Source organism: Pteropus alecto, unplaced genomic scaffold, assembly GCF_000325575.1.
Source record: "Pteropus alecto unplaced genomic scaffold, ASM32557v1 scaffold15, whole genome shotgun sequence".
Taxonomy (NCBI): domain Eukaryota; kingdom Metazoa; phylum Chordata; class Mammalia; order Chiroptera; family Pteropodidae; genus Pteropus; species Pteropus alecto.
Window position 1 is genome coordinate 3,055,242 of NW_006436286.1, and position 25,396 is coordinate 3,080,637.

The 25,396-nt window shown below is 46.5% G+C and overlaps 1 protein-coding gene across 2 annotated transcripts; it reads right to left on the reverse strand.

Moving 5' to 3' along the window:
* Positions 1-769: 769 nt before the first annotated feature.
* REXO5 (RNA exonuclease 5) lies at positions 770-25,390 on the reverse strand. Of its 2 annotated transcripts, none has more exons than XM_015589901.1 (20): positions 25,375-25,390; positions 24,863-25,004; positions 23,148-23,260; positions 22,037-22,163; positions 20,952-21,048; positions 19,610-19,753; positions 17,444-17,532; positions 16,345-16,460; positions 15,139-15,277; positions 14,895-14,989; positions 13,534-13,636; positions 11,187-11,290; positions 10,326-10,446; positions 8,937-9,041; positions 8,314-8,451; positions 5,727-5,819; positions 5,037-5,253; positions 4,655-4,842; positions 3,612-3,730; positions 770-1,024 (listed from the first exon to the last, which is right to left on the reverse strand). In XM_015589901.1, the coding sequence occupies exons 2-20, from the start codon at positions 24,998-25,000 to the stop codon at positions 943-945; spliced, it is 2,328 nt and encodes a 775-aa protein (XP_015445387.1). In that variant the 5' UTR covers positions 25,001-25,004; positions 25,375-25,390; the 3' UTR covers positions 770-942. The 2 variants fall into 2 exon arrangements, with proteins under 2 accessions (XP_015445387.1, XP_006912603.1); XM_006912541.2 differs by having other exon boundaries at positions 25,186-25,390.
* Between the last annotated feature and the right edge of the window lie 6 nt (positions 25,391-25,396).

Sequence of the window (25,396 nt, forward strand, 5' to 3'; positions counted from 1 at the left end):
CCTGTCCCGAACGCAGTGATGCTAACTTACCGGGGCCACAGCTGGGGGGTCTGGACCACTCGCAGTTCTCTGCCTTACACACGCACACGTCGATGTTTAAAAATGGCTGCCTAGAACGCCACGGTAATGACCCGGTGGCATTTCCTCCACGCACGTTCGGTTTCCTCCACGCACGTTCGTGTGACGACACTACCCTACGGTTCCGGGAGTGGGAGTGCTGGGCCCCAGCGTACGGGCCCGTTTACGAGGTGTTTTGGCACGACACGTACTGCAGCGTGGGTAAGTTCATCTCTTCTGGAGGACCCGTGTGTGCCTGTGCCCACGTCCTTTCCAACACGGGAGGAATGCTAACAGTTCGGGAGCTGATAAAAGGCAGAGCCCTGGCTTGGAACAGGAGCTCCCAGTGCCAAGGGCAGGCATGCTGCGGTGGCGACGCCTGGTGGTGGAGGGCGGCACTGCGGCCGTGGTCGAGGGACGCAGCAACTAAAGGGACAGACGCCAGCGTCGGTAAGAAGCTGAGTCTTCTATGCTCCTGTCTCGTAGACCTGCCAGGGTTTCAGCTCAGCCTATCTGTTCATTCAATTCCATCACAGCTGTCAGTGAGAAGAGTCCGCCTTACGGAAACTCGCTCTACAGATGCGGACAACTGCATGTGTCAGGTAAGGGGCGTGCTGCAGGAAGCGGGCGCCTGCACGGCGCCTGCAGGTAAGCACAGTGACGCAAAGTACAAACAAACTGGGTCTCCTCTGCTCGCCATCTTAAGACAAGGAATGTTTAAATTTTAGGCATTTATTGAAAACTTCATGCCATATAAACGAACTAGACTCTCCAGCTGGTACACTGTTTCCCAAAGCTGTCTGCTGGATGGAGAGGCGGCAGCCTGACCTCACTCTGCCACTGCCCACGAAGGACACGCTGGTACCTGGAAGGTGGTGGGCAGACTCACGAACAGAAATTCGGGGTGATGTTGTCCTCTTCGTTTTTTATTCCCATCAGTCCCAGGCCGGGGAGCGATCCGTGGGTGCTGCAACAAATGGGTGAAGACAGGTTTTCACCCACAGGGTCGGAGGACGGCGGTGAACGCGCGGGCAGAGGAGGTAAGGTTTTCGGGTATGTGTGCGCTGTGGAGGGTGTGGGGGTGGAGGGGTGAAGGGGCGGATGGACAGCTTATGGAAAGCTGCCTGCTGAAAATGGTCCAGTGGGAATACTGTCTCATCCCAGAGGCCTTGAACAGCTCTGCCACTTAACTGACGTGAGGCACACGTCAGCCAAGGGTGAATGCTCAAGCTGAGTTCTGCTCCTGCAGCTGTAAGACTGTTCAGTAGTTAAACTGCTACCTCACGGGGCTTCTGTGAGAGCCACACACAATGGGAGCTAACACGGAGCGCTTACGCACGCCCGGGACTGTTCTAAACACCTTACATACATGCTCGCTTAATCCTCAAAACAGCTCCTGTACCTAACGTAGGTACCGATACAGGGACAATTATTCTGCCCACTTTTCAAATAAACAGGTTCATGGACATAACTGGTCCAAGTCATGTAACTGCTAAGTGGTAGAACCAGGTAATGCAATCTGCCTTCAGAGTCCTTTTAAATTGCTGTTAAGTTTGTTCTTTTGTTCATTTTACTTAAAAATGCTTATAGCACCTACCGTGTTCTAGGCACTGTTTGAAAAACTTTACAAAATGTTAACTCATTTAATAATTTACGCTGTAAAGGAGCTGGCACAGTGCTTAGGATTTAGGAGTCAGCTGACACACATCAGTTCCCTGTCCCCTTGCAGTGAGCTCTCGTGGGGTGGGGCTGGGGCGGGGGGAAGCCCTCGGGTACCGCGGACAGCAGCAGGAGCATGCAGGTGCCCACGCCAGCGCCCCGCCTGTACTGGGGCCGAGCGCTCGCCTTCTGGGCCCAAGGCTGGAGCGTTGCATGCTGGGAGCAGTGCTGCAGTCAGGTCATCGGGGCTCAAACCCTAACTGTGCGCCTGCCATCTGCGTGACCTCAGGCAAGTAGCTTAACCTAAGTCCTTTTCTCTGTTAAACAGGATTCAACAGCCTCAACCAAAAATACATTTAGCATGGACCTGACAACAAGGGTTTGATAAATTATAGCAATCAGTATTTCAATGCTGATTTTAGCAGCCAGCAGAAATGGAAGGATTGGGAGCCCGGTGGGCTCCTGCACGAGGAAGCCCGTTCTCTTTGCTCCCCCTGCCTGAGCGGCCCTTCCCCTTCCCCAGGGGCATCGCTGGCAGCACGGAGATGGCTGCGCAGACCAGGCCCAGGGAAGACGGTGGCTTCTGGTCTGGGGGAACGCGTGCTCCTGCTCCCAGGGTGATGGACGTGGCTGTAGAAGCCAGAGGGTGACCTTCCCTACCACAGAGTCTGCTGTTTCAAGTTTTCTCCTGACTGGTCAACATGCCTCGGGACTCTGCCTCGGTCCGATCCTAAGCCTTTCCGCTGCCTACCCTCCTCCGAGCCCTCGCGCCCACCCCGGGAAGGACGATGCTCCGGCCTGCTCGGCCGGTCGCCGCGCCACGGGAGCGTGAGCTGGTGCCGAGCTGCCCTCTGCCTCCTGACGCCGTGTCCGCGAGGCCAGGCCAGGGCGGGGCCGTGTGGTCATTCTCTGCCTGCTGCTAGCCTCCCCACAGCCTGTTAAAGGCACGTCAGTCTAAGATGGCTTCTCGGTGGAAACGCCCAACCTCACTCCTGTCCCTGGAGACAGCAGTTCCCTCATGCAGCCTGCAGTCCCCTGTCCCACCAGTGCCTGAGGTGCCCTCACAGGGGACTTGACTTCTGGCCCGGCCTCAATGCCTGAGGCATTAACGCTGTCATTTGGGACATTGGGCCTGGGAATCCTAGGTAGTCAGAATTTGAAGGGCCTTTTTAGAAATAATTCAATCCAGTGATTTTCGAACTGCTCAAAAGAGCCACGGCCCTCCTGGCCAGATCTGCCCACTCGCCCTGGGGCCGCCGGCCTCCCGCGCCAGCGCTTCACGTCAGCTTTTCTTCCAAAAAAAGGGTTTTATAGTTAGAAGGGTTTGGAAATCACTGATTCACTCCAAATCCCCATTTTACCTATGGGAAACTGGCCACGGTGGGGAGGTGGCTTGGCCCCTTACTGGAGGAGACAGGTAGGAGGCAGAGTGGGGGCAGAGTGAGGACTGGGCCCACAGCCCCGCGCAGTACTCCTCGAGCTTTTGGCGAAATGGGCCCTTCTCTCCCAGAAGCCAACGGAGGTGGCAAAGGGGAAGCGGGCAGGGGAGGCAGGACCGCCAGATACCTGCTGGGCAGGGGAGGCCCCGTTCACTCCCAGGCCTGAGCCTTGCCTCAGGACTTCTTGGCCATTTTTACTCGAGAGGGTCAGGCAGAGCTGCCTCTTGCTCCAGAGGCTGCAGGACTGAAGGGTCTGCCTTTCGACGGGGACGAGCTGTCTCCCGGCAGAAGCGCATCTACACGTGACGTGGGAGCGCGACACCTGGCTCTCAGCATTGTGAGAATTGAGAGGGCTCATGGAAGTCCCCGTTTACGTGTTTGGACGGCAATAGAAGTCCTCTAAGAACAGCTCAAGCCCAGAGGCCAGACCACGAAGGGACAACCCTCAGTCCTCACCTCTTGGTCCCTGGCAGCAGGATGAGGCAGAGGGTGCCCGGGCACAGGCTGTAGTAGAGCTTCCCTATCTTCCGGCCCCAGTGCCAGGCTGCTATCTTCGGGTGGTCCACCTTCAGGGCCTAGGATCAAAGCCGCGTGTTGACGTCCAGCCAGAGTACTTGCTGCTCACCTCTGGGGGAGGGGGGCGGGGCGGGGGGGCTGCGACACTGTCTCAGGCTCTAGAGCCATGGGATCCCAAGAAAGGCTCTGTATAAATCCTGAACCTGAAGCCGGAGCCCACTGCGGGCTCCTCTGCCCACCCCGGCACCCCCAGGCCTCTTCACTGTAGGAGGACAGCGGCTTCCCCTTCCCGCAGAGGGGCCTTCCAGGGCCCTGAGCTGAGGGAGCCATGTCACCACGAAAGCTCTAGTCCAGCCTCTGCCCTTCAGTAGCTTTGTGGCCTGGAAAAGTCACTCACCAGCTCTGGCCTCTGTTTCTCATCTGCTACGTGGGAAATCAGAACAAACTTCTGCCGTTCACCTCCCTTTCCCCTTCTGCTGGTTTAGTCCCCTAATGGTATTTTTTAAAGTTTACAGTCTATTTCTTCCTTAGCCTCGTGTAAATAATACTATCTATGAAGTCACACATTTAGTGCGGTTGTTGTATATTTTAATGGCTGTTAAACGAGTTCATAACTATAAAAGTTAAAAATAGAGTTCATCCATGACCACCAAAAATCATTGTGTCTATAACACACTTTGGGAAACCCGAGATCACCAAAGACACGCTCAGCTTCCCAGTCTCCTTCCTCAGCCCCAGAGTCCCTTGGAGAATCTACCTGGAGGACAAAAAGCAACCTGATCTGGCCGAAAAGGAAGGGGTGAAAGCATGAAAGTTCTCAGAGATAAAAAGATGTGTCCAGGGCAGAAAAGAAGACTGAAGGCTGAAGTGTCACTTGAGCAGCACTCTCCTAACGTCCCTGAGCCTCAGAAGGCCACTCCCAGAGCCAGCAAACCAAGGCGGCCACCTATCCCCTGAACCCCGGGATAGACTCCCGCACTCACCTGCAAGGCCTGCTGCTCCGAGGGCGGCGGCACCACGCGGAGCCCCGGGGCCCTTCTCGATTCGGGAGGGGTGCCCCGCAGCCACGTGTGGAGGTGCCTGGGGGTGAGGGCGTGCCTGCCTTTCAGCTTCCAGTCCTTGCCTTTGAGAATGCTGAGGGCCCTCTGGGCGCTGCTAAAGCTTTTGAATTCTGAAAGCAACAACACCCGCTTCTGTTATTAAGGGCCAGAAAATGCCAGTCACCAAGCTGGAGCACCAATTGGGAGCTGCTGGCCTGGCCGGCCCGGAGGGCTGCCTTGGTGACCAGTCTGGTCCCTTTCTCTGCCTCATGTTATCATCATCCCCAATCCCTTCCTCAAGGCTATGCTCCCGGCACACACTTACTCAGGAAACAGTATTTCTTCTGTTTTCCACTTCTAAGATCTTTAGGTAAGATGACAGCTTCCAGGCCCAAGAAGAGGCTGGACTGCTGCAACAGTTGTTCTTTGAAGGTTCTGCTCACTCCAGCCAGGTATATAGTGCCTCGGTTCTCAGAGTCTCGTTGCAGCTCATTCACGAGGGTGTCGCAGTCAAGGGTGAGCTCTGTCACTGGCCTCTGAACCTAACCAGGGAAAGATGGCGTTAGCAACGTCCACGCGGAGGCTTGTTACACATAAGCAGGTAACTGAATTCTGCGGCTTCCTCACCTGTACAGGGAGGCTAATGACAACTGCCTGAAGGACTGTGGTGGAGACTTAATAAGCAAAACACAACCGTGAGCATCTCTGGGTACACATGCTTCTCCCTCCCCTGCTCCCCCTCACCCCTGCAGCGAAGTCGGCTCCCTGCCTTCTACCCCCATGAAACTGCTTACTTGCATAAGAAACTTCGAATGCTGAAGGAAAGGCAACCACAAAAACCACCTCAAACAAAGAGTCTGGGCTCCAAGCAGTGGCAGAGGACAAGGAAGACCCCCAGTAAGCCCAAGCCAATCCGGACGAAACGAAGCTGCCGCATCTAGGTACCCGGAGACGCAGGCTGTGCAGGGTGGTGCTGAGCCACCAGCACTGCCTTCGCTTTCCCTGACCACCCTACCTTGATGCAGGTGTCCTCCACCACGGTGCCATCCAAAGACTCTATGGCCAACTGGGCGGCTTCCAGGACTTCGTACTGCACGCAGAAGTGTGGCTGCAGGAAATAAGATTTCCTTATGTCTGCTGCCCAGGTGCACTGCCAGAAAGGGCAGGCGAGGGCCTGAGACCACAGTGGCCAAGCTGCCAGAACTGATGTCCTTGCTATGCTGGGCTACACGGTTGACGGCAGATCACCAACTTTAAGTGGCATCACCAAGGTTCAGAAAGTGGTTTCTCAGATGAATGACCTGTATTTGTCACTTAAAACCAAAGCCCCCTCTCCCCGAGTGGAATGGGGAACGCAATGACAAACTCTTCACTACGCAACTTGCTTTCCACACCATTGATTTCCACACAGGTTCCCATCTGTCCTGTAAGCCTAACTTCTGGCAGCTTCCCCCAGGCTTGGGGACGTTAAGTCCTCCCACTGGGTGGGCAGCCCTGTCACACTGACTGCTTTCCTGCTGTGTGTGGACAGGAGCCACAGCATCAGCACGGAGATACTCCCACAGAAAAGCTTTGTGACACTGGATATGGCAATGATTTCCTAAAGGTGACACTAAAGGCAGAGGTAACACATACTGGACTTTTATCAAAATTAAAAACTGCAAAGGATACTATCAACAACGTGAAAAAGCAACCCAGAGAATGGAGAAAAATATCTGCAAATCACCTATCTAATGAAGGATTCGTATCTAAAAATATTGAGAACTCCGAAAAATCAACAACAACAAAAAAATCAACCCAGTTAAAAAATGGGTAAAAAAAAAGAGACAGTTCTCCAGAGATATAGAAATGGCCAATAAGCATATGAAACATCACCACTCAGTGGAGCCAGAGACACCATTTCACATCCACTAGGACGGCTATGATCAAAATCACGGAAGGTAAGCGCGTGTGAGGACGTCGAGAAACTGGAACCCTTGGCACTGCAGGTGGACACGTGAAATGGTGCAGCTGCTGTGGAAAACAGTAGGGCGACTCCTCAAAAAATTAAACGCAGAATTATCATTTAACCCAGCAAACTTACTTTTGGGCATATACCCCAAAGAATTGAAAATAAGGACTCAAAATGGTAATTGTACATCCGTGTCCACGGCAGCATTACTCAGAATAGCCAAAAGACAGAAAACAATCCAAATGTTAGATGGATGACTGGATAAACAAAATGTAGTATATTCATAAATGGAATATTATTCAGCCTCGAAAAGTAATGAAATTCTGACACAAACGACAACACGGATGAACTCCAAAGAAATATATGCTAAGTGAAATAAGCCAGACATGAAAGAACAAATATTTAGGATTCCGCTTATATGATGTCCATAGAGGAGGCAGATCCACAGGGACAGAAAGGACAACGGCAGGTCCTAGGCCCAGGGGAGAGGCCTGGGAGTTACTTTTTGATGGGCACAAAGTTTCAGTTTAGAATGATAAATAGACTCTGGATAAAATGTACTTAATTACACTGAACTGTGCACTTAAAAAACAGTTAAAAAGGTAAATTCTGTGTATGTTTAACAAAAATAAAAGAAACAAAAGAAAAGCGAAAGACTACAGGGAGAAGTGACAGTCCCTTGACATCCCTCCGTCCGTCTTCCCAGGGATAATCTTTTTATTTCTAAGTAAAGACATTAACATTTGGGGAAAGCACATTTTAAATGTTTACAATGCTGTACTGAGATCGGTTTAGAAATCTAATTTTTGCTTCCCTTTAAGTTATTAAGATGTCACGTTAAGTAGTTACTAAACACAACAGCTTAGTGCACCAGGTTTATAGCCTAGGTCAAAATTCTAAAGGCACAAAAAACTTTACAGTGAAAAGTCTTTCCTTAAGCCCTGTCCCCAGCCTCCTTTCCTCTACCTGGAGGCTCCCAGTGTTACCACATTCTATTAGACCATTTCGATTTTGAGTTATTTCCCTGGTTTTCTGTTTCTATACCATGTTGTTTGTAACGTTATTGCTTCATATAATAACTTTTGCCTTTATATGCTGACTTCCTGCAATGACCGTGAAGATGGAAGCTTCCTGTTAAGTCCTTTTAAACAGCATGAATTTTAACATAAGTAAGAGATCAATGAACAAAACGTACTCTGAGCGACTGGAGAGCTACGGACAACACCAGCCCCGCCACGGCTGCTCCCACACCTCCCCGCACCTGGGAACCTACCTCGGAGATAAACCCTAGAGACTTCCCAAGACATGGACTTGAAAGGGCATTTTATCATTTCAGGCTGAGGTCACAAGCGGGAAGGCCACAGGCTACATTCATCCAGGAGACATATTTTTGGTCTGGCTTACATATTTAAGAAAACTGGAACCAACCTATGAAAATTGGCAGATTTCTTAATTCTCAAAACAAAAAAAATCAGATCTGGCAACACTGGGTACATATTCTCGTGGGTCAGCAACTCAACCGCTGCCATTAGGCGCGGCATATCTCACGCTCCGGCTGGGGACAATCATGCTCCCATCCCCGGTATCTGCTATCTGAATAGCCCCGGGGGCCAAGGAGGGAGGTCAGAATCTGCGTTCCCGGGCTTGCTACCTGGTGGGTTTCCAGAACGAGGCTCATTGAGCGGACTGGGCCGAAGCTCTTGAACAGCCTCCGCAGAGCCCCGAGGTCACAGTGTTTGCTAAACGGCCCGGCATAGACTGTGGATATCTCCGTCCACTTGATCCTCATCTATGAGAAAAACAGCAGGATACAGCGATTTAAGTCAAATCTAATGAAATCGTGAGTCAAGAGCATGGGATAATTCCACTCCAAGGAACTTCCCCACACAAACCCCCGCCAAACACACAGGCGTTATTTCACTACAGGGTTATGCGGAACAGCAGAAACCTAGAAAGCGTGAATGCTGAAACAGACAGGTGTCTCGTACTACAGACAACTACAAAGCCGTTAAAAACAAGGGAAATAAATTATGTGATGACATGCAAAGATGTGCACGAAATGAATCAAGTTGCAAATGAAAATAGAAAGCTGCAAAACAGTATCCATAGTCTGAAGCCCATGTTTACAAAAAAAATATTTTCTAAAACGTTAATATACACATACAAAAAATCTAGAGGAACATACAGCTCACTTCACACAGTGTGTGCGACTCGGTGCAGGAGGCTGTGAGCCAGTAAGGTAAACAATCATCTAGCAGAACCCATTCAACTCACCCGTTTGTTCATCTCCTCCGTGAGGGCAGGGGAAAGCATTTCAAAAGACAGCTGGACCACAGTGAAGGGGAACAGGGGGATCTCCACTCTGGCCTGCTCGAGCACCTGCAGAAGGGAGCACAGCCCAGTGAGGGGGGCCCGAGTAGCCTGTGGGGCTCCCGGAAGCGAGCCACAGGGATAGAAACCACGGTCGTCTCTTCACCCACGTGCGAAAGCAATGACAGAGGGCCGACTTCAAGGTCTGGAGGGAAGTGGCGGCACCGCACAGCCTCCTAGAGAAACCGCATCATCAGCAGAGAGAATAAAACCACACACGTCCCAAATCTTCAACACCACTAAAAAACAGACGACGACAGCCTTCGGATCTCCTCCGAGTAAAGGAGTGAGATTCCGGCAGAGCTCCCGGCACCCCATGCTGCCGCGAGCCGGTAAGGAGCCAGGAGGAACAGCTTAGGAGACTGGGAAAAGCCAGGGGGCAGGGCAGACTCGATGAAGCCAACAAAATCATCCCCAGAAAGGAAAAGCATAACACAACGCCAAAAGAATGGACACAGGTCAGGATCTGATGGCGCATGCACTTGACCCGGGGGAAGAGGCGTGGCAGCCTCAGAGCAGCAGGGCTCGGGGGAAGAACCGGGGCTCGGGGGAAGAACCGGCTGCGCGGACAAGAGGCCATGGCCCTGGGGACACTGCAGTGAAGGGAATGAAAGGCCCTGCAGGAAGATAGATGAGGCCAGCGCCCACCGCGCTCAAGGGCACTGTAAACTCCCAGTTCTTCCCAGCACATCATTCTCGAAAGAAACAACACTAAAAAAAAAACTGTGACATCAGCAAGATGGAGTCCAGGAAGCATCAGGTCCTCGCTGTCCCACGGACACAGTCCAGACAGACCGCAATGCCCTGGGGAGAACGCGGGACCAGTAGGAGGCTGCAGCGCCTGGACCTACATCGAGCCAGGAGGCATCCCATCCAAAGGGGTGAGGAAATCTGCAGCGTGCTGCACACCCACTCAGGCTCCTCCCACGACCCGGATGAAGTTCACGCTCTCATGCATCCCTTACCATGCAGCGACAGAGAAAATATAAAAAGACCGCCAAAATGACATAGGCAGCTGAAAACCAAGGCAGACATCTCCACGAACCAGAAACATAACAAAAATGCAACGTGGTGTGCAAGACCAAAGCCACAGGCCTGCTAAGCTCTAGAAGCAGACACTGCTGTGGCATAATGGGGACAAAAAGCGCTCCACACAAGACGTGAGACAAGCCAGGCTTGCTAAGGGCAGCCAGGGCTGCAGACGAAGAAAGGCTTGACGCTTGCACGTGTTACAAAGGGTTACATTCCCCTCTGCTCTGAATGCAACCTTCAAAGAGACAGCAGGTCACTCACCTCTTTATTTGAAAGGCACTTAATAGTCTGACAGTTTTTGGTAGAAGAAAGTTCGCTAGTATCTGCATCCCGGGTCAAGAAAAGGAGCTTCTGACCCACTGAGTCCAAGCATTCCAAAACACTGTGGAGCACAAGAGACCAAGGTAAGAACGGCAGTGTTCTCCAACCCAAGAGCTATTCCTCTGCACTTGCACTAAGAGCCACTAGCGACATGTGGCTAGGAAATGAAAATTAATGATAATTAAATAAAATTAAAACTTAGTTCCTCAATTGCACTAGCCGCCCGTCCTGTACGACATGCAGACCTAACTGAACAGCTGAGACGTGGGACAGTTCCACCACTGTAGACGTCGCTCTGGATAATGCTGCCCCTCATTAGGGAGAGGGCAGATGAACAAGAAATACACTCGAAGCTCTCTATCAGAGATTGGGCCGGAGTCTAAGGATCTGGCATGTACGATGGTGTAGAGACAAACCTCTCTGAGCCTGTTTTCTCAAGGCTGTAGATGACTTCTATGGTCTTTTGCCTTCTACAAAATACGCACTAGTCTATCATCTCCCCTAATGTTACTCAATTCAATGTATTTTAATGTCTTACTTTAAAATAAATAAATAAATAAATAATTTAAAGGCCTGTTACTAGATTCAGAAAATCAGAAAAATAAAGAGATACTATTTAGGGTAGAAGGTGGTAGGTATATTTTCCCCTCCATGGTTTTTGTGATGGAAGAATGTTACTGATATGATACTACTGGTTTTTTAGTAGACTCAAAAGAGGAAAAGCAAAATCTCAGGTTTTGCTGTTAAATAAGAAACACACTCCATTTGTCTTGGCCCTTGTTTGGAACTGAAAAATGTTACCTTTTATTTGGCTGCTGAGCTACCTCTGTTGCATTGCTTGGCTCCTGGTCTGCTCCTTGCAGTTCCTGTTGACTAGCTAGAGCTTCGAGATTTAGTTCTGCAATCTTGGAGGAAAATAAAGTGGTAAAAGCATGTGAGGTTAAAAAAAAACAAAAAACAAAAAACCTAAACAAACTCCAAGAAAAATCCACTCAAGTGGTGTTCTCTGCTTCTCTGGACAGTGGCTTTGCCATTGTCATAGGCCCAGGGGAGCTTCAAGAGTTACGAGATGGTTTCTGGCGACTCAGCCAAGGATGTCGATCTGCTGCCAGCTGCCGATGTCGCTCATGAGCATGGGAAGAGGCGGGGCCAAGTGAAAATGCGTGGCAACTCTGGTTCCTCATTCCTTCCAAAGCCAGTCACTTAAAATTTACTCTTCTGTAAACATGCAACTTTTAGAAATGGTAAAAGAATGGCTTTTACAGCAACATCAAAAAAGACCTTTTACTGGTTTCATACAAAACCACAATGTCCAGTCTAGCTTCTTCCATGCAGTGAGAGACTACGTGGGAGCTGTGACAGAGAGTGGGGCACAAACTTTTTATTTAGAATCGTTTTAGATTTACAGAAGAATTACAAAGACAGTACGGAGTGTCCATAAACCCTCTTCCCATTTTCAATTATTATTAATATCTTAGATTAGCATGGTGCATTTGACACAATTAACGAACCACAATCAATGTGTTATTAACAAAAAGTCTATGTTAATTCAGATTGCCTTAGGTTCTACCCAAGTGAGATGCAAGTGCCACGGGAGACCGCGAGGCAGCACACTAGAACGCAGAGTGCGCTTCGAGAACCCCTGGCAGTTCCAGAGACCCTTTCCGAAGTACACAGGCCCTCGCTTCTCTGCCTACAACTACACAACAGACTGTAAAAGCAGACACGAAAGTCACTGGTCTCCTATTAAGCTAGACAAAGAGATTTACAAAATATGTAAAACAATACTTTTCCCATTAATTTTTTTGAAAATGCTTTTTTCTCATAAAAATTCCTTTTTTGTGTTAACGTAATTTTTTATATTTTTAACAAATATTAAAATGATCTTCCCTCATATTTAATTTCTAATATGGTTAAATGCTGACGGATATGATCCACATAAACCATTTGTGGGTAAATGGGTCCTGAGACCAAAATGGTTTTACAACCTCTGATGTGGTTTAGAGCAGGGGCTGGCGTGGTCTAGTCATCGCGTCGAGTCCGGCCCCATGCCTGTTTTTGGTAAACAGTGTGTTACTGGTCACGGCTGCACCCATGCACTGACGTGCTGCTATGGCTGCTTATGCACCACCAACAGTACGTCGAGTAGTCGTGACAGAGGCAGTATGGCCTGGAAAGCCTGACATATTTACTATCTGACCTTTATGGAAAAGGCTGCTAACCTCTCACGCAAAGCAAAGACAGCCTTTGGGATGTGACAGACCTGGGTTTGGATCCTGATTCCACCTTGGACAAGTTGTGGGGCCCCAGACAAGTTACCTAACCTTCCAGAACCCCAGAACGCTCACACATGAAACTGAGAGGACAGTTAATTCACAGAGCTGCTGTAAGGAGATCATGTATATAAAGCATTTTAGAACACTGCACTTAGTAAGATCTTGGTGAATGCTGGCTATCATTATTTACATGCCCGAAAAGATATTTCAGAATGTCTTTCTACCACCACAACACGAAACACTACTCTGGCTGTTTATGATTCTACACGAACTACACTTTCTTTCATGATGGACTCATGACAACATTCGTAGTGGGACAATCAGAATGCATTATGACAAGGTCTATCAGAAACTACATCCTCTTCAATGTCTCGCTCATGTGCTATTCTAATCAATACCCACTGTACTGCTGTTGAAGCAATGGTCTGCTCCTCACCCCAAAAGAGCAAAATTCTATGTAACTTTTATAATTATCACAATTATTAGCATCACCTACAATGATCAACACATGATGGTGCTTAATATATTCAAGGCACTGTGCTGAGAGCTTTATACGAAGTATCGATCTCATCTACCCTCACCAACATCCCAGAGAGTATCCCTATTTTACAGATGTAGAAACTGAAGTTGTTCGGAGAAACTGCCCTCGGTCCTAGAGACATAGTAGTCTATATTTAAAAACAGGCTTCAGACACTAAGATGTTATAAGCACATTATGCTAGTGATAGAGGACTTAATTCTGAATACATGCTCAGCTTGAATGAGACTCTCATTTTTATAAAGAAAGGTAACAACAGGAATGGCGGGCTATGACTATCTGTTCTAGTCCCATAATTTTAAGAATAGCAAACACGCAGATCAAAGGCACTAACCTTCTTTGGGCCGTATTTAAGAAAATACCGAGCCAATTCAAGGGTTGTTCTGGCGTCTTCTTTAGCATCATGACCAAGCTTATCTGGATTTTGTATATCCTTCCTGGAAAGTCAAGATGAAATTGACATACCTGTATTTCTAAATGATACTTTCAATAATCTCAAATATTCTGGTTACATGTAAGATTTAGCATTCTGATCAGATCCGCATCGCAACGCTACAGATTCCTTTATTCCTAAGCGCCAGGATCTAGAGAGGTACTGCGGACGTAGAGTGATCAGGAATGACTGTCTGCAGTAAGCACACCATCTGGACAAGAGGCTACCCAATGAAAAGCCCCTTACCCACTCCCCCTCCCCTTGTCTCGTTTCTCAGATGTAAACACTATTTAAAATTTCCTTCCAGAAATTTTCTATTTGTATACAAGTGTCTATATGCACTTAAATACTTTTTTTTTTTTAAATCTTACTTCAAATATGTATGTTTATGTCTAGAGATACATGTAAATCTAGTCTACACCATATCGTTGTCTAAGAATACACAGCATCTCCAGTTTATTCTCAGGAGTATCTTAGAGAGCTTTCCTCGTCAGCACACACAGGTCCTTCACATTCTTTTGAACTAAAAAAGAGGCTACCCAATGAAAAGCCCCTTACCCACTCCCCCTCCCCTTGTCTCGTTTCTCAGATGTAAACACTATTTAAAATTTCCTTCCAGAAATTTTCTATTTGTATACAAGTGTCTATATGCACTTAAATACTTTTTTTTTTTTAAATCTTACTTCAAATATGTATGTTTATGTCTAGAGATACATGTAAATCTAGTCTACACCATATCGTTGTCTAAGAATACACAGCATCTCCAGTTTATTCTCAGGAGTATCTTAGAGAGCTTTCCTCGTCAGCACACACAGGTCCTTCACATTCTTTTGAACTAAAACAAAATATTCAGTAATTCAGATAACCGTAATTTATTTAACCAACCCTACAGAATATTTTTTGGGCTATTTTCAACTGCGTGTTCATATAATGAACATGTTTGTATATAATAGGATATATTCAATACAGGAATATTATGTTTTGAAATTCTGGTTAACTTTCACGTCGCTTCCTGGGCAGACCTATCCATCAACCCTCAGCTGTGACTGTAAACCCCTTCCTGTATTGTCGTAATTTTTTCATTTCTGCATCATACTTTTCTCCAGAGTTACAATCCCAGGATTCATAAGAAATAAAAAATAACGTTTACAAACTAAAACGGAGAACAGAGACCCTGAATTTTTCAATATGAATTAAATAAGAAACTATATGCTAACTTATGTGCAATCTGTCAGGATAATATAATATGCAAACAAACCTACCCCAAAATAGCTTTGGCTAAGAACTTTAGCTTAAATCTTCTGCCCTGCTCTCTGACATAAAGCAATGATGTATCAATAACATATGGATGTATCATCTGAGGAGGAAAGAGAACAGAATGAGTAGCATCCTATGCTGAAGGAGAAAACAAGTAGGCTGGAGACAGACGAGCCCAAGGCTTTAGACTGGTGACAAATGAAACAGGCATATGTACTAGGAAAACGAAGTCCTGAGTCAGATACCCACTTTCAGTGCCTTGAGATCCACGTCCAAGGAGTGTCCCACCAACACAGCGCTGGGAGGAAGCAGCGCTTTCAACTGTCTCTGGACGTCTTTGAGTTTTGTTGCCACCGGGTCAAGAATCTTCTTTGTGATTCCTGAGAAGCTTTTAAAAAAAGAGAGAAATGGACAAGCCAGGATATTAACAAGTTTTCTTCCCTGGAAAATCATTTCGAAAAGAATATTTTAAAAAAAATTAATATATTCTCAGTGTAAAAAGGTTGAAAATACAAATAAGCAAAGAGTAAATTAAAAATTACCCATGATCCCATCACCCAAAGATAATTTTTTATTTTAGGAAATATCCTTTCATAATTTTGTTAATATGTATTCATGTATATATTTAATTTTTATAAAAATGTAATCATAATACATATGCTTTTTACAACACAATTTTGTCATTGTTCATACCATGAACAAATTTTCACTTCAATACATGTATTAGGACTCCACGATATGGCTATAACACACTTGAACCAATCTCAACTTTTCAGACATTTACATTCCATAATTTTGCAATGCTCTGACAAACACGCTCACACATACGTCTTTGCCACACACGACCATTTCCTAAGAGCTCTAATTATTCTGCCAGGACAACCTCTCTGCCTGTCAATATGAATCTACAGGTATAACTTCAGTGGGCAGAAACACTGTTTCTGGCTCTTCCTTGCTTAAGCACTGCAGGGTGTGCATTCTGAAATTGCATGCTGATTTCTGGAAAGACAGACTAACATTTTGAGCTTCAAATTTCTGTTACGGAAAAACTTAGTTTTGTTTTGGTTTTTGAGGTCAAGGCAGAGTAACCCCTAAGGTCATTTGATGGCGAAATGATGACGTGTAGATTTGTCAGATAAGGTCTCATCAGAGTAAAGCTCCAGCTGTTTGGCAGTTGCCAGATAATGATTACAACTGGGAGAGTCTATAACAAGGAAAACAATATTCTGCTAACTTAGGGTCACAGGAAGATCAGAGAACAAGAAGGGTAAGACGCTGTGCACTGTAGTATTACAGCTTATAGTTGTGGTACCCAGCCTTTTCTCTGATAACATGTGAGCAGACATAATAAATAACACACAACTAACTAAACGGAAGCCCAGGCTGTTCCCATGAAGTCTCATCCCACCCTTGTCTAACAGCACTACGAAGAGCTAAAGGCGAGGTGACAGGTACCTGGTGAGGTAGTCCAAAATCTTGTTGTCAGGCTTAACGAGCTCATCCATGACACAGCCGCCTCCTTCGGCAACCAGTGAGATACGCGTCAGCTCTCTCCCCTTGGATGTGAGGCACTGAAAAACCAGGGCGTGGTCAGGGGCCGAAGTGTGGGACTGTAACATAGTCTGTACCCATCTACCCTCACCTGCTGGGGTCCCTGTGACCATGGCACAGCCTTTCGCTGACCAGAAAATCCAGTTTCAATGAAATTAAAGCTAGGCAGGCTGCTGAACATTACACTTAAGGTAACCACCGAAGCCCAGTTTCTCTGGGAAGGATGAGCTTAAGGACGATGAATGGGAACAGGTGCGTCAATCACGACTATACATTTACTGAGTGCACTATACCCCAGCGCTGTGCTCAGCACCACTAACAGGCGGCCCTCATCAGTAGGCTCTCTTACCATCTAACGTGGTAGCAGCCATTTTACAAGTGCCACCTCGCGATAACCCTGAGGCAGCCTCTATGATCTTCCCCACTTCATAGAGGGAAAAGCTGAGGCTGAGGGAGGCTAGGAATTTGTCCAAGATGACACCACCACCAACAGCCCAGGAAAGGACATACACTGCGATGTAACAGACCAGAACTTGGCTACTCTGTTCAGAACTGAGAAACCGTTACCCAGGCGCTAAGTGAGAGGGGGCGCCCTGGATTTGAAAGGAAATTACTAATCAGACAGAGGACAACACAGCGGGGGCTTAGGCAGGGGAATCCCACTTCTGATCTTAAATTACAAAACTAAGCCAAGCTCATGGTCACTGAGACAAAGTTGTCAAGGCAACGACATAACATCTGTTCAAAAGAGAAGTAGTAAACTTGTAGTAATACAGAAGGTTTCACTAAACATAGCAACTACTTAGAACGCATGTGACGTTTATTCTTCATCCTGCAGCATAAATCCAAGTTTTCTAAAATGGAGTAAGAGGGTCTGCCTACAGTTATCTAAACTGAACACGGGAACTGAACACACTGGTTCGCTGGTGGGTGAGACTCGAGACGTCATCTGCTAGACCCTGGTCTGCAATACTCCAGGTGAAAAAGCAAAAGCAGCACTTACCATTTCACAGTCAAGTCCAAAGAGAGGACTGTTGTCTGTTACAGCACCATTACATTTAGTAGGCACAAAGTTTTCACAGTCAGGAAAACCTAAGAGGAAAAAGAATAAACATTTGCCTTCTGAACTAGAGATGGTAAACATCATTCTTAGAGTCATCCAGGGGAAACTGAAATAACATGTTTGCTGGGCCCCTTTTCTACGTTAGACACTGGAAATATACAGATTGAATGCGAGATCGTCTGTCCTCAAGTTTTCCTCCGTCCACGCACTGTTATGTTCTAGGGAAACGATGTAGGCTGCTGTTATAGGAAAGACGAGGGTCTGGATTTCCTGATGGTGACCACGCAACACTTTTTTCTCCTATGAGAAGAAAGACTTTAAATTGTGGCTAAATCCAAAGTCACTGGACCTTTTCCATGGAGGCACTAAGGGAGGGTGAGTAAACAATGTAAATGCCTGCATGTGGCATTTTTCTTTCATAAACAAAGCAAATAAAAGTGGGAATGAGGTTCCGCCATAATAGAAACCTAAAAGGGTTTCACTGTAAGCAAAAAGCTTTAGTAATATTCACCTTGAAGACTCCTGCATCCAGCTCTACCCTGGAAATTTCCCTGAACTGTTCAGAAACGTGCCTTCATTTCCTGAAATCACAGCCTGAAAATTCCCTACAGAGGCTCAGCTATAGGCTTAGAGTACCCCCTCCAACGTGTACACTAAATTGATAACCAGGCATATTTAGCACAGAGGCCCAAAAGCGTTTGAATCACTGAAGATGGAGACCTCAGATAGAGGCCGAAACAGAAAAGGTGACACCTAGATCTTGTCTGACTAGAAAGAAAGGAGAGCATGAAAAGCTTTGACCAGTTTCCATGTCACAAGACCCTGAAATTTTCCACTGGTTATAATGAAAATAATCAAAATATGATCTAAATCAGAAAGAAAGAGGCATCCCCAAATCTGGGAGACAATATACTTGCTGCCCTCCCTATCTACATTATCACTAGCAAAGAATTCCTCTGTACAGTGCGATGTGCCAGGCACCACGCTAAACACCGTTTGTACATTAACTCACTCCATCCTCACAGCACTCCTATGATACACGGACTGTTAGCTCCACTCTACAGGTGGCCTTTCACTTAAATAAATCTAGATTAAGACAATTTGTTTCCAGAAAAAAGAATTCTAATAACTCAATAATTAAAAAAAAAAAGCTCAATTAAAAAATGGGCAAAGGATTTGAAAACATATATAAATGGCCAACAAAAGCAAATGAAATGATGCTCAACATTATCAGCCATCTGAGAAATGCAAATCAAAATGAGATACTACTTCACATCCACTACGATGAGTACCATCAAAAAGAGAGAATAACAAGTGTTGACAAGAACATACAGAAACTGGAACCGTCATCCATCGCTGGAGGGAATGCGAAATGTTGCGGCTGCTTTGGAACATAGTCTGGTGACTCCTCAAAAGATTAAATAGAGAGTTATCCTATGACCCAGCAATTCCACCCTAGGTGTATACCCAATGAAACGAAAACACAGCAAAAGTGGAAACGACCCAAATGTCCATCCACTGAGGAATAGGTAGTGATATATCCATATGCATGAAACATAACTCGAATGAAAATAAATGAAGTACTGACAGCAGCTACGACATGGATGAACCTTGAGAATTTTATGCTAAATGAAAGCAGCCAGTTACAAAAGACCACATGATGTACGATTCCACCACTATGAACTCTCCACAACAGGTGAACTAGGGCTCAGGGTGCTGGGGGGAAATAACAGTGCGGGATCTCTTTTTGGATGATGTAAGTATCCCAGGATCGATTGTGGTGATGGTTGTAAAACTCTGTAAACGTACTAAAAACTATTGAATTGTAGACTATAAATGGATGAATTGTATGGTAGGTTAATTATACCTCAATAGAGCTGTTTTAAGGTCACATTCGTGAACTACCTAAAATCATCACTTTACTAAATCCTGGTACACATCCTACACTACAGGGAACACTGCACTTAAATGATATCCTCATAAATAGAAGATGGAAAAAGTTACTTGAAAAGCAGCCAAAAAAATGAACTTTCAACAGCAATATTTTTAAATAAACTGCTAGGTATTCTAATATTGTTACCAACATCAGAGTACATCTAAACCAACCTTGTAATGGAAAGTGAAATGTTTTCATTTCCTCCTTTGTGAGAAGGCATCTGGTCAAGCCCACTTTCTTAGAGCCGTACTTCTGAATAATGGGGTCGTTCTGAAGGTTGATGCTGACTTTTGAACCAGCAGAAGGTAAAGAACCTGCAACAAGGACGATTGAATGTACGTTAGAATCTGTTTAAGAGACCTCAGAGGACATGTCTCTTAAACACTGTGTAGGGTAAGCACGGTGAAGAGCAACAGATGTGTTAAGACTCAACGCCAACTTTTAAGGAGCTTGCATTCCAATACATTTACAGGAACACAGAGAGAAAATAAGTTCCAAACAGATTATAGTAACAACAGTTCAGACGGTTGGTATGTCACACCTGTCCGTTAGTGCCTCCACTCCTAACAGCCCATTCTAGTTAAATCTACTCCATCCCTGGCCACTTGCTAAAGCTCCAACATGCTCTTTAAGCAGGAGTGGTCACCGATTAGATTAAGAGTAGGGACCTGGCTTAGGGGAGACCCATCTAAAAACTGACCAGTGACTTGATATTCTGTGTCAACACATGTTCAAAAGTGACAATGGTATTTAGCTAAGATGATCAGATTGCTTGCTTCCAAAATTGAACCAGGAAATATAGAGAATTGACCACTTAGAATAGAAAAGAGAAGAAGCCATGAAAGAGACAGGGAACAGCTCTTCATTAGAAGCACTCAGATTCCCAATGGCTCTCTGGTCCACATGTGTCCTTCGAATAATACCCCTCTCACTTAAGGTGAACTCAGATAAGTTCTACTCTATTCCATCACTCACCATCTTCCCTCCCCCAGAACAGAAGGTCAGCTATACTGTTTAGCTATAATTCGCTAATGGGACGCAACCCACAATTTGAAAAACACTGCTATTACGGATATTTTCTTTTAGCTGGCCAACATCTAAATCTCCTGCTATTACTCCCACTGTGGATAGTAATAGTGGGTGTCCTTTATGTCAGTCAAAGGCAAGATCTTCCTTCCCATCTGCACACTTGTAGGTACGAAGACCCTGCGACAGTTTAAAAATTATTCACAGTAATTCGTGAGAGTCCAATGTTAGCGATATCCAGGGGAAGCCTTAGCTCCCTAACTTAACAAGGTGGCTTCTGAGGCTTGAATCCTAGCTACAGTTTCTGCTGTCTAGTCTACCTGGGTACTTATCCAGTTTTTCCTCTAAAAAAATTGCTTTTTTGTCTAAAATAGTTAGAATTGAGTTTTGTTGCTTGCAAGAATAAAATTGCCTGACGAACCTACTTACAAGCATATCCGTATCTTTTAGAATAAGCGAATCATCACACCAGAGTCGCAACCATACCTTCGACTGTCTTGGACAGATCCCCAGTTGTTCGTTTCTTTTGCAGCCCAACGATATCAGCTAGAAAATCAGATGATGGGGAAGGCAGGCGGAATTTCTGAAAAATACATAACAGATCGTTACAAAAATGCTCAAAAGCAGTTAACATACTGTCTGGACTTACACTGTCAGCTCAGTGCTAGAGAAGATCTGGACCTTAATCGTTTGTATTGTAAAAATGAGAACTGCTTTCGTCAATGTATGAAATACTAGGAAAGTGAAGCCGCATTTATCCCACTCCAGAAATTTTCTTTGCTTCTCTTATTACACATTGTTAAGAAAAACAAACATTATCGAAATGTCCATCACAGAGAAGGAAGTCCCTTGTATTTTTCACAGCACTTCCACATCTGTTATTTCAGTGGACGGCACGCCAGGTGACACAGCAAACTGTTGAGGGCTCCAGCCTCACGCTCACTTGGGCTTCAGTTGCAGCTCTACCACTTACTAGCTGTAACTTGGATAAGTCATTCAGTTTCCTTATGTATAAAATAGGAATAAAAAAGCATCCCTCTCTTACACAACTACTGTGAGAATTAAAGGGGATGTATGCAGCATGATTAATGTAGGGCCGAGCGCATAGGCAGAGGTCAGTAAATGAAAGCAGAAAAGAAAATGGAGACCCAATGAGATTAAATTAGGCCTCACCAACTCAAATACCCTTAAGGGTAAATGCATGAAACAGTCCATTCTCCCATAGCTCCTCCATTCCCTATTAGACTGTGATATTGTCAAGAGAGGCCAAAAACCACAGATTCCATGTAAATTTTACAATTTTTGAAAACACCATAGCCCAAAGAAAATAGGATGATATCAACCTGGGAGCTACAGACTGCAATCTGGGAATAAGTGTTTTGCCTAAAATCCCAAAGAAAATCAGAGATCAGCCCAATCTGAAGACGAGAGCTCTGCATCGTAGTCCTTTCTGTTCCACAGCCCCATCCCCTTTTCCATCAGCTGCCAGGGAGCCCAGTTTGGGGCCCTGCACTGGTCTCTGGGAGGGAGGGCTGGACGCAGGCCCCAATCCAAGGCGTCCTTAAACTTACGTGTCTGAATGCCTTTCGGAGAAACCCAAACTCCAAATAGAACCTGTAAAAGTGGAGCTGACTCATCCCCTGCAGTACAAAAACCACCACGTTGTTCAGGTTGTTTTGGTGGAAAAGCTGGCACCAGCTGTTGAAACATCAAACCAAAACAGCTTAAGTCAGTTTCAGGCATACAGAAGGGAAGTGTGGGGAAAAGCAGGAGGCAACACCTCATAGTTTATCATCACTCACCAACTGGAAATGGAAAACAGCTATCACTGCACAGAATTCAAGTAAAGATCTCTTAAGATAATTATTGAATCAAGTAGACTCCCATGTGAAATGCAATGTATTCAAATCCAAAATCCTGTTAACATTTGTTTGAAATCTGACATTAGGATTTGTTTGAGAGGAAGGAGGCTCTCACTCTAGTGAAGGCACACCCACCCTCAGGACCCCACCTGCCGGGCGGTTCCTTCCCCCTCTCCCTGCAGGTAATCATGACCTGCTGCGAGGCAGTTTTAGATAAATGACAGGCCAACGGCAATGTTTGTTAATGTGGATGATGGCTTTTGAAGTGTCTGACCAACCTCCCCCAGACAGATGTGTGCATCTGAAAATCTCCCTCTTGGTACATATGTGAAAGCAGTTTTCATGAGACGTTTAATAATGGCGTTAAGGATATCAGAACAGTAAAATTCTCTTTGCCTTTTTTGGTAAAGGAAGAAAAAAGACTGAGATTCTTAACATATATCATGTTATTTCAATTGGGTCTCTGCTGGGGTTACAAACCAGAATACCTATAGCGGTGAGACAGACACTGTAAATAAGGGAAGCAGGCCAGGTGGGACACTGAAGTCGCATGTCCCAATAAGGAGGGAGGCCACTGTTCAGCCTTGACAAATGTTGCCACGTGAGGATAACAGGGACAGATGCCAAACCTGAGGTTTTTGAAGTAGTCAAAAATCTGGATTTTTATAAAGGAATTCCCAAATAAAAGTGTTGGCAACTACCACAAAAATTTTTTTACGACATTCTGTGTGGTAAACGGATGTCAGTTAAGGCAGATATGGCCCTCTAGACACCAGTACGAAAGCTCAGGTCTCACCCACCAGTTAAGTTCATGTCATACCTGGGTTTAGGAACGCTGGACTTGCCCAGAACTGCATACTTCAGCAATTCACATAGCTGGGCATGGGTTACTTCACAGTTTTCAGCAAATAAAATGGTAGATAAGCGTGCTTTCTGTAAAGATATCAGGGCATAACAAATTATTGAGAACGGCAACAAAGCAAGGCCAATTATTAAAATATTCTAGTTTGATTATTTTAGCAGATATCCAAACATAAGGAAATGATAAAACCTATGATGTGCCATTATTAATAGAACATTTAATAAACCCTGATATAGAACCTTAATTATGGATACTTGATTATGGGCTAATAAGGATAGTAGGATGAGTAAAACAATGATTCATGCCCTGAAGGAGTGGGGTAAAAGGGCAGAAACAGGTAATTCCCATAGCATGTGGGTAAGTGCTATACAAAGGTACAGGAGCGAAGAAGCTAACTGCCTTGAGGATCAGACTGTGGGGGGAGCTTCACCGAAGGAAAATACTGGGGCTGAGTCAGCCAAGTAGGAGGCTTCAATTCCAGGGGTTCGGCTGGAGCCAAGGCTGCACGGTGCAGGCAGGAGACACACGAGAGGAGAGACAAGTGGGAGCCAGATCTCAGAAGAGCGAGTGGTCTAAGCGGAGGGGTTAGGCTTCGTTACGGGCAACAGCGAGTTCGCTGAAGGTCTGACCTTCCTTAAAACACCTTTGCACTTCTGTCCGGTCATTCAAGTAATTCATGTTTATTAAGAGAGTCAGATCATAGAAAAAGGTAAAATAGATAAATGACACACAATAAATAAAAAGACACACAATAAATAAATAAAAAGAAAAAAGACACAAAATAAATAAAAACTGTTTAGGGTGAGGAGGTCACCAAGGCGGACGGACAACAGTGGTATCACAGGATTCAGAGCCTGAACAGGGTGAGGGTGTTGGTGTGAGAGGATGGGGTAGCAGTCTGGTACAAGGTGCAGGGTGAGAGACCCAGTCGGACCAGCAGGGTGTTGGGGGGCGGGGGACAGCTTCAGCAATGGGGGACAAATACACTGAAGACAATGAGAGTCAGGTTTCTGTCAGAGATAAAAATTATAAAGATGAAAAGGGAGAAAACTAGAACTCTGTGGAATTGGACTGGAAGTAGAGATACTGATACTGAGAGGGAAAAAAAAATATAGCCCATCTGATAAGCAAAAAAAAAAAAAAAGAAAAATCAAATCCGTTTTTAATAAAAAATGTTTCCACAGCACTAATTCCTTTCTCAACTACGACATAACTTGTCTGTCCTACTGATTATCTTCTCTCTCTCCACTTGAACTCGTCTTTGGTTTATTCACTGATGTACCTCAAGTGCCTAAGGCCGTGCCCAACACCGGGCAAACGACAGAAATGTGGTGACTGGCAGGGGTGACCGTCAGCCTTAATACCCCGAATTGGAATGTAAACTGCACGAGGGCAGGGGCATTTTGCGTTTCTGTTGCAGCGGGATAACCCCAGAACCCAGAACCGTTCCTGGCAGACGGAAGACCTCTCGGTAAGTACTTGCTGCGCGAACATTCTTCTCGTGTGCCAGGCACTACGCCAGCCTGAAACCGCCCGTGTCGGCCCTGAGATGGGTGGGGATGCGTCGTCATTCCCATTTTCCGGACCGGACGGCAGGCCCCGAGAGGCGTCCAGGGGTTCCCCCGCCCCCAAGGCGGCCGGGCCGAGGGTCTGGGCGCCCCCCAGCGGCTCACCTTGACCTCGGGATGCCTCTCCTCAAATTCCCATCCCGCTCTCATGGCCTCGGCCGCCCCGACCAGCTTGCTGGGGGCCCGCCTCCTCTTCCTGCCCTTCTTGGGCTGCCGCCCAGTCTTCTCCTTCTCTGGCTCCATGAGGCTGTGGAGAGAGATGAGCTGGAGCCGAGGCGAGCCCGACGCGCGCACTCCCCGGGCCGCCCCCCGACAGAGCAGCGGCCGGAGCCCCGGGAGCCCCTCTCCTCCGAGCGCAGACCGCCCTCGCCCGCCCGGAGGAGCGAGGGCGCCAACGGGCCGCGCCGCCCGGGGGCCAACGGCTTTACCGTCCGCGCCGCAGGCCCGAGTCCAAACGGTTCCCCACCCGCCGCTCGCGCCTCCGCCCGCTGGCAAAACAATAAAAATGAAAATAAAAACGGGAAGGGGGCGCTGCCAGGCGGCTCCCACTCCAAGACGACTCCCCACCGCCCCGGGCCCCGAAAACGCCGCCGAGAAGCCGGGCGGAGACCGCGGACCGCTGCCCCTGCCTCAGCTGTA

What these genes read in the sequence shown, in the direction of transcription:
- REXO5 (XM_015589901.1), bottom strand. Translation starts at nt 25,000, where the DNA reads ATGGAGCCAGAGAAGGAGAAGACTGGGCGGCAGCCCAAGAAGGGCAGG. An exon ending in TCTGTCCAAGACAGTCGAAG is followed by an intron (nt 19,754 to 20,951) that starts GTATGGTTGCGA and finishes TCCTTGTTGCAG; the next exon opens with GTTCTTTACCTTCTGCTGGT. An exon ending in TTGGACTTGACTGTGAAATG is followed by an intron (nt 16,461 to 17,443) that starts GTAAGTGCTGCT and finishes CTGGTTTTTCAG; the next exon opens with TGCCTCACATCCAAGGGGAG.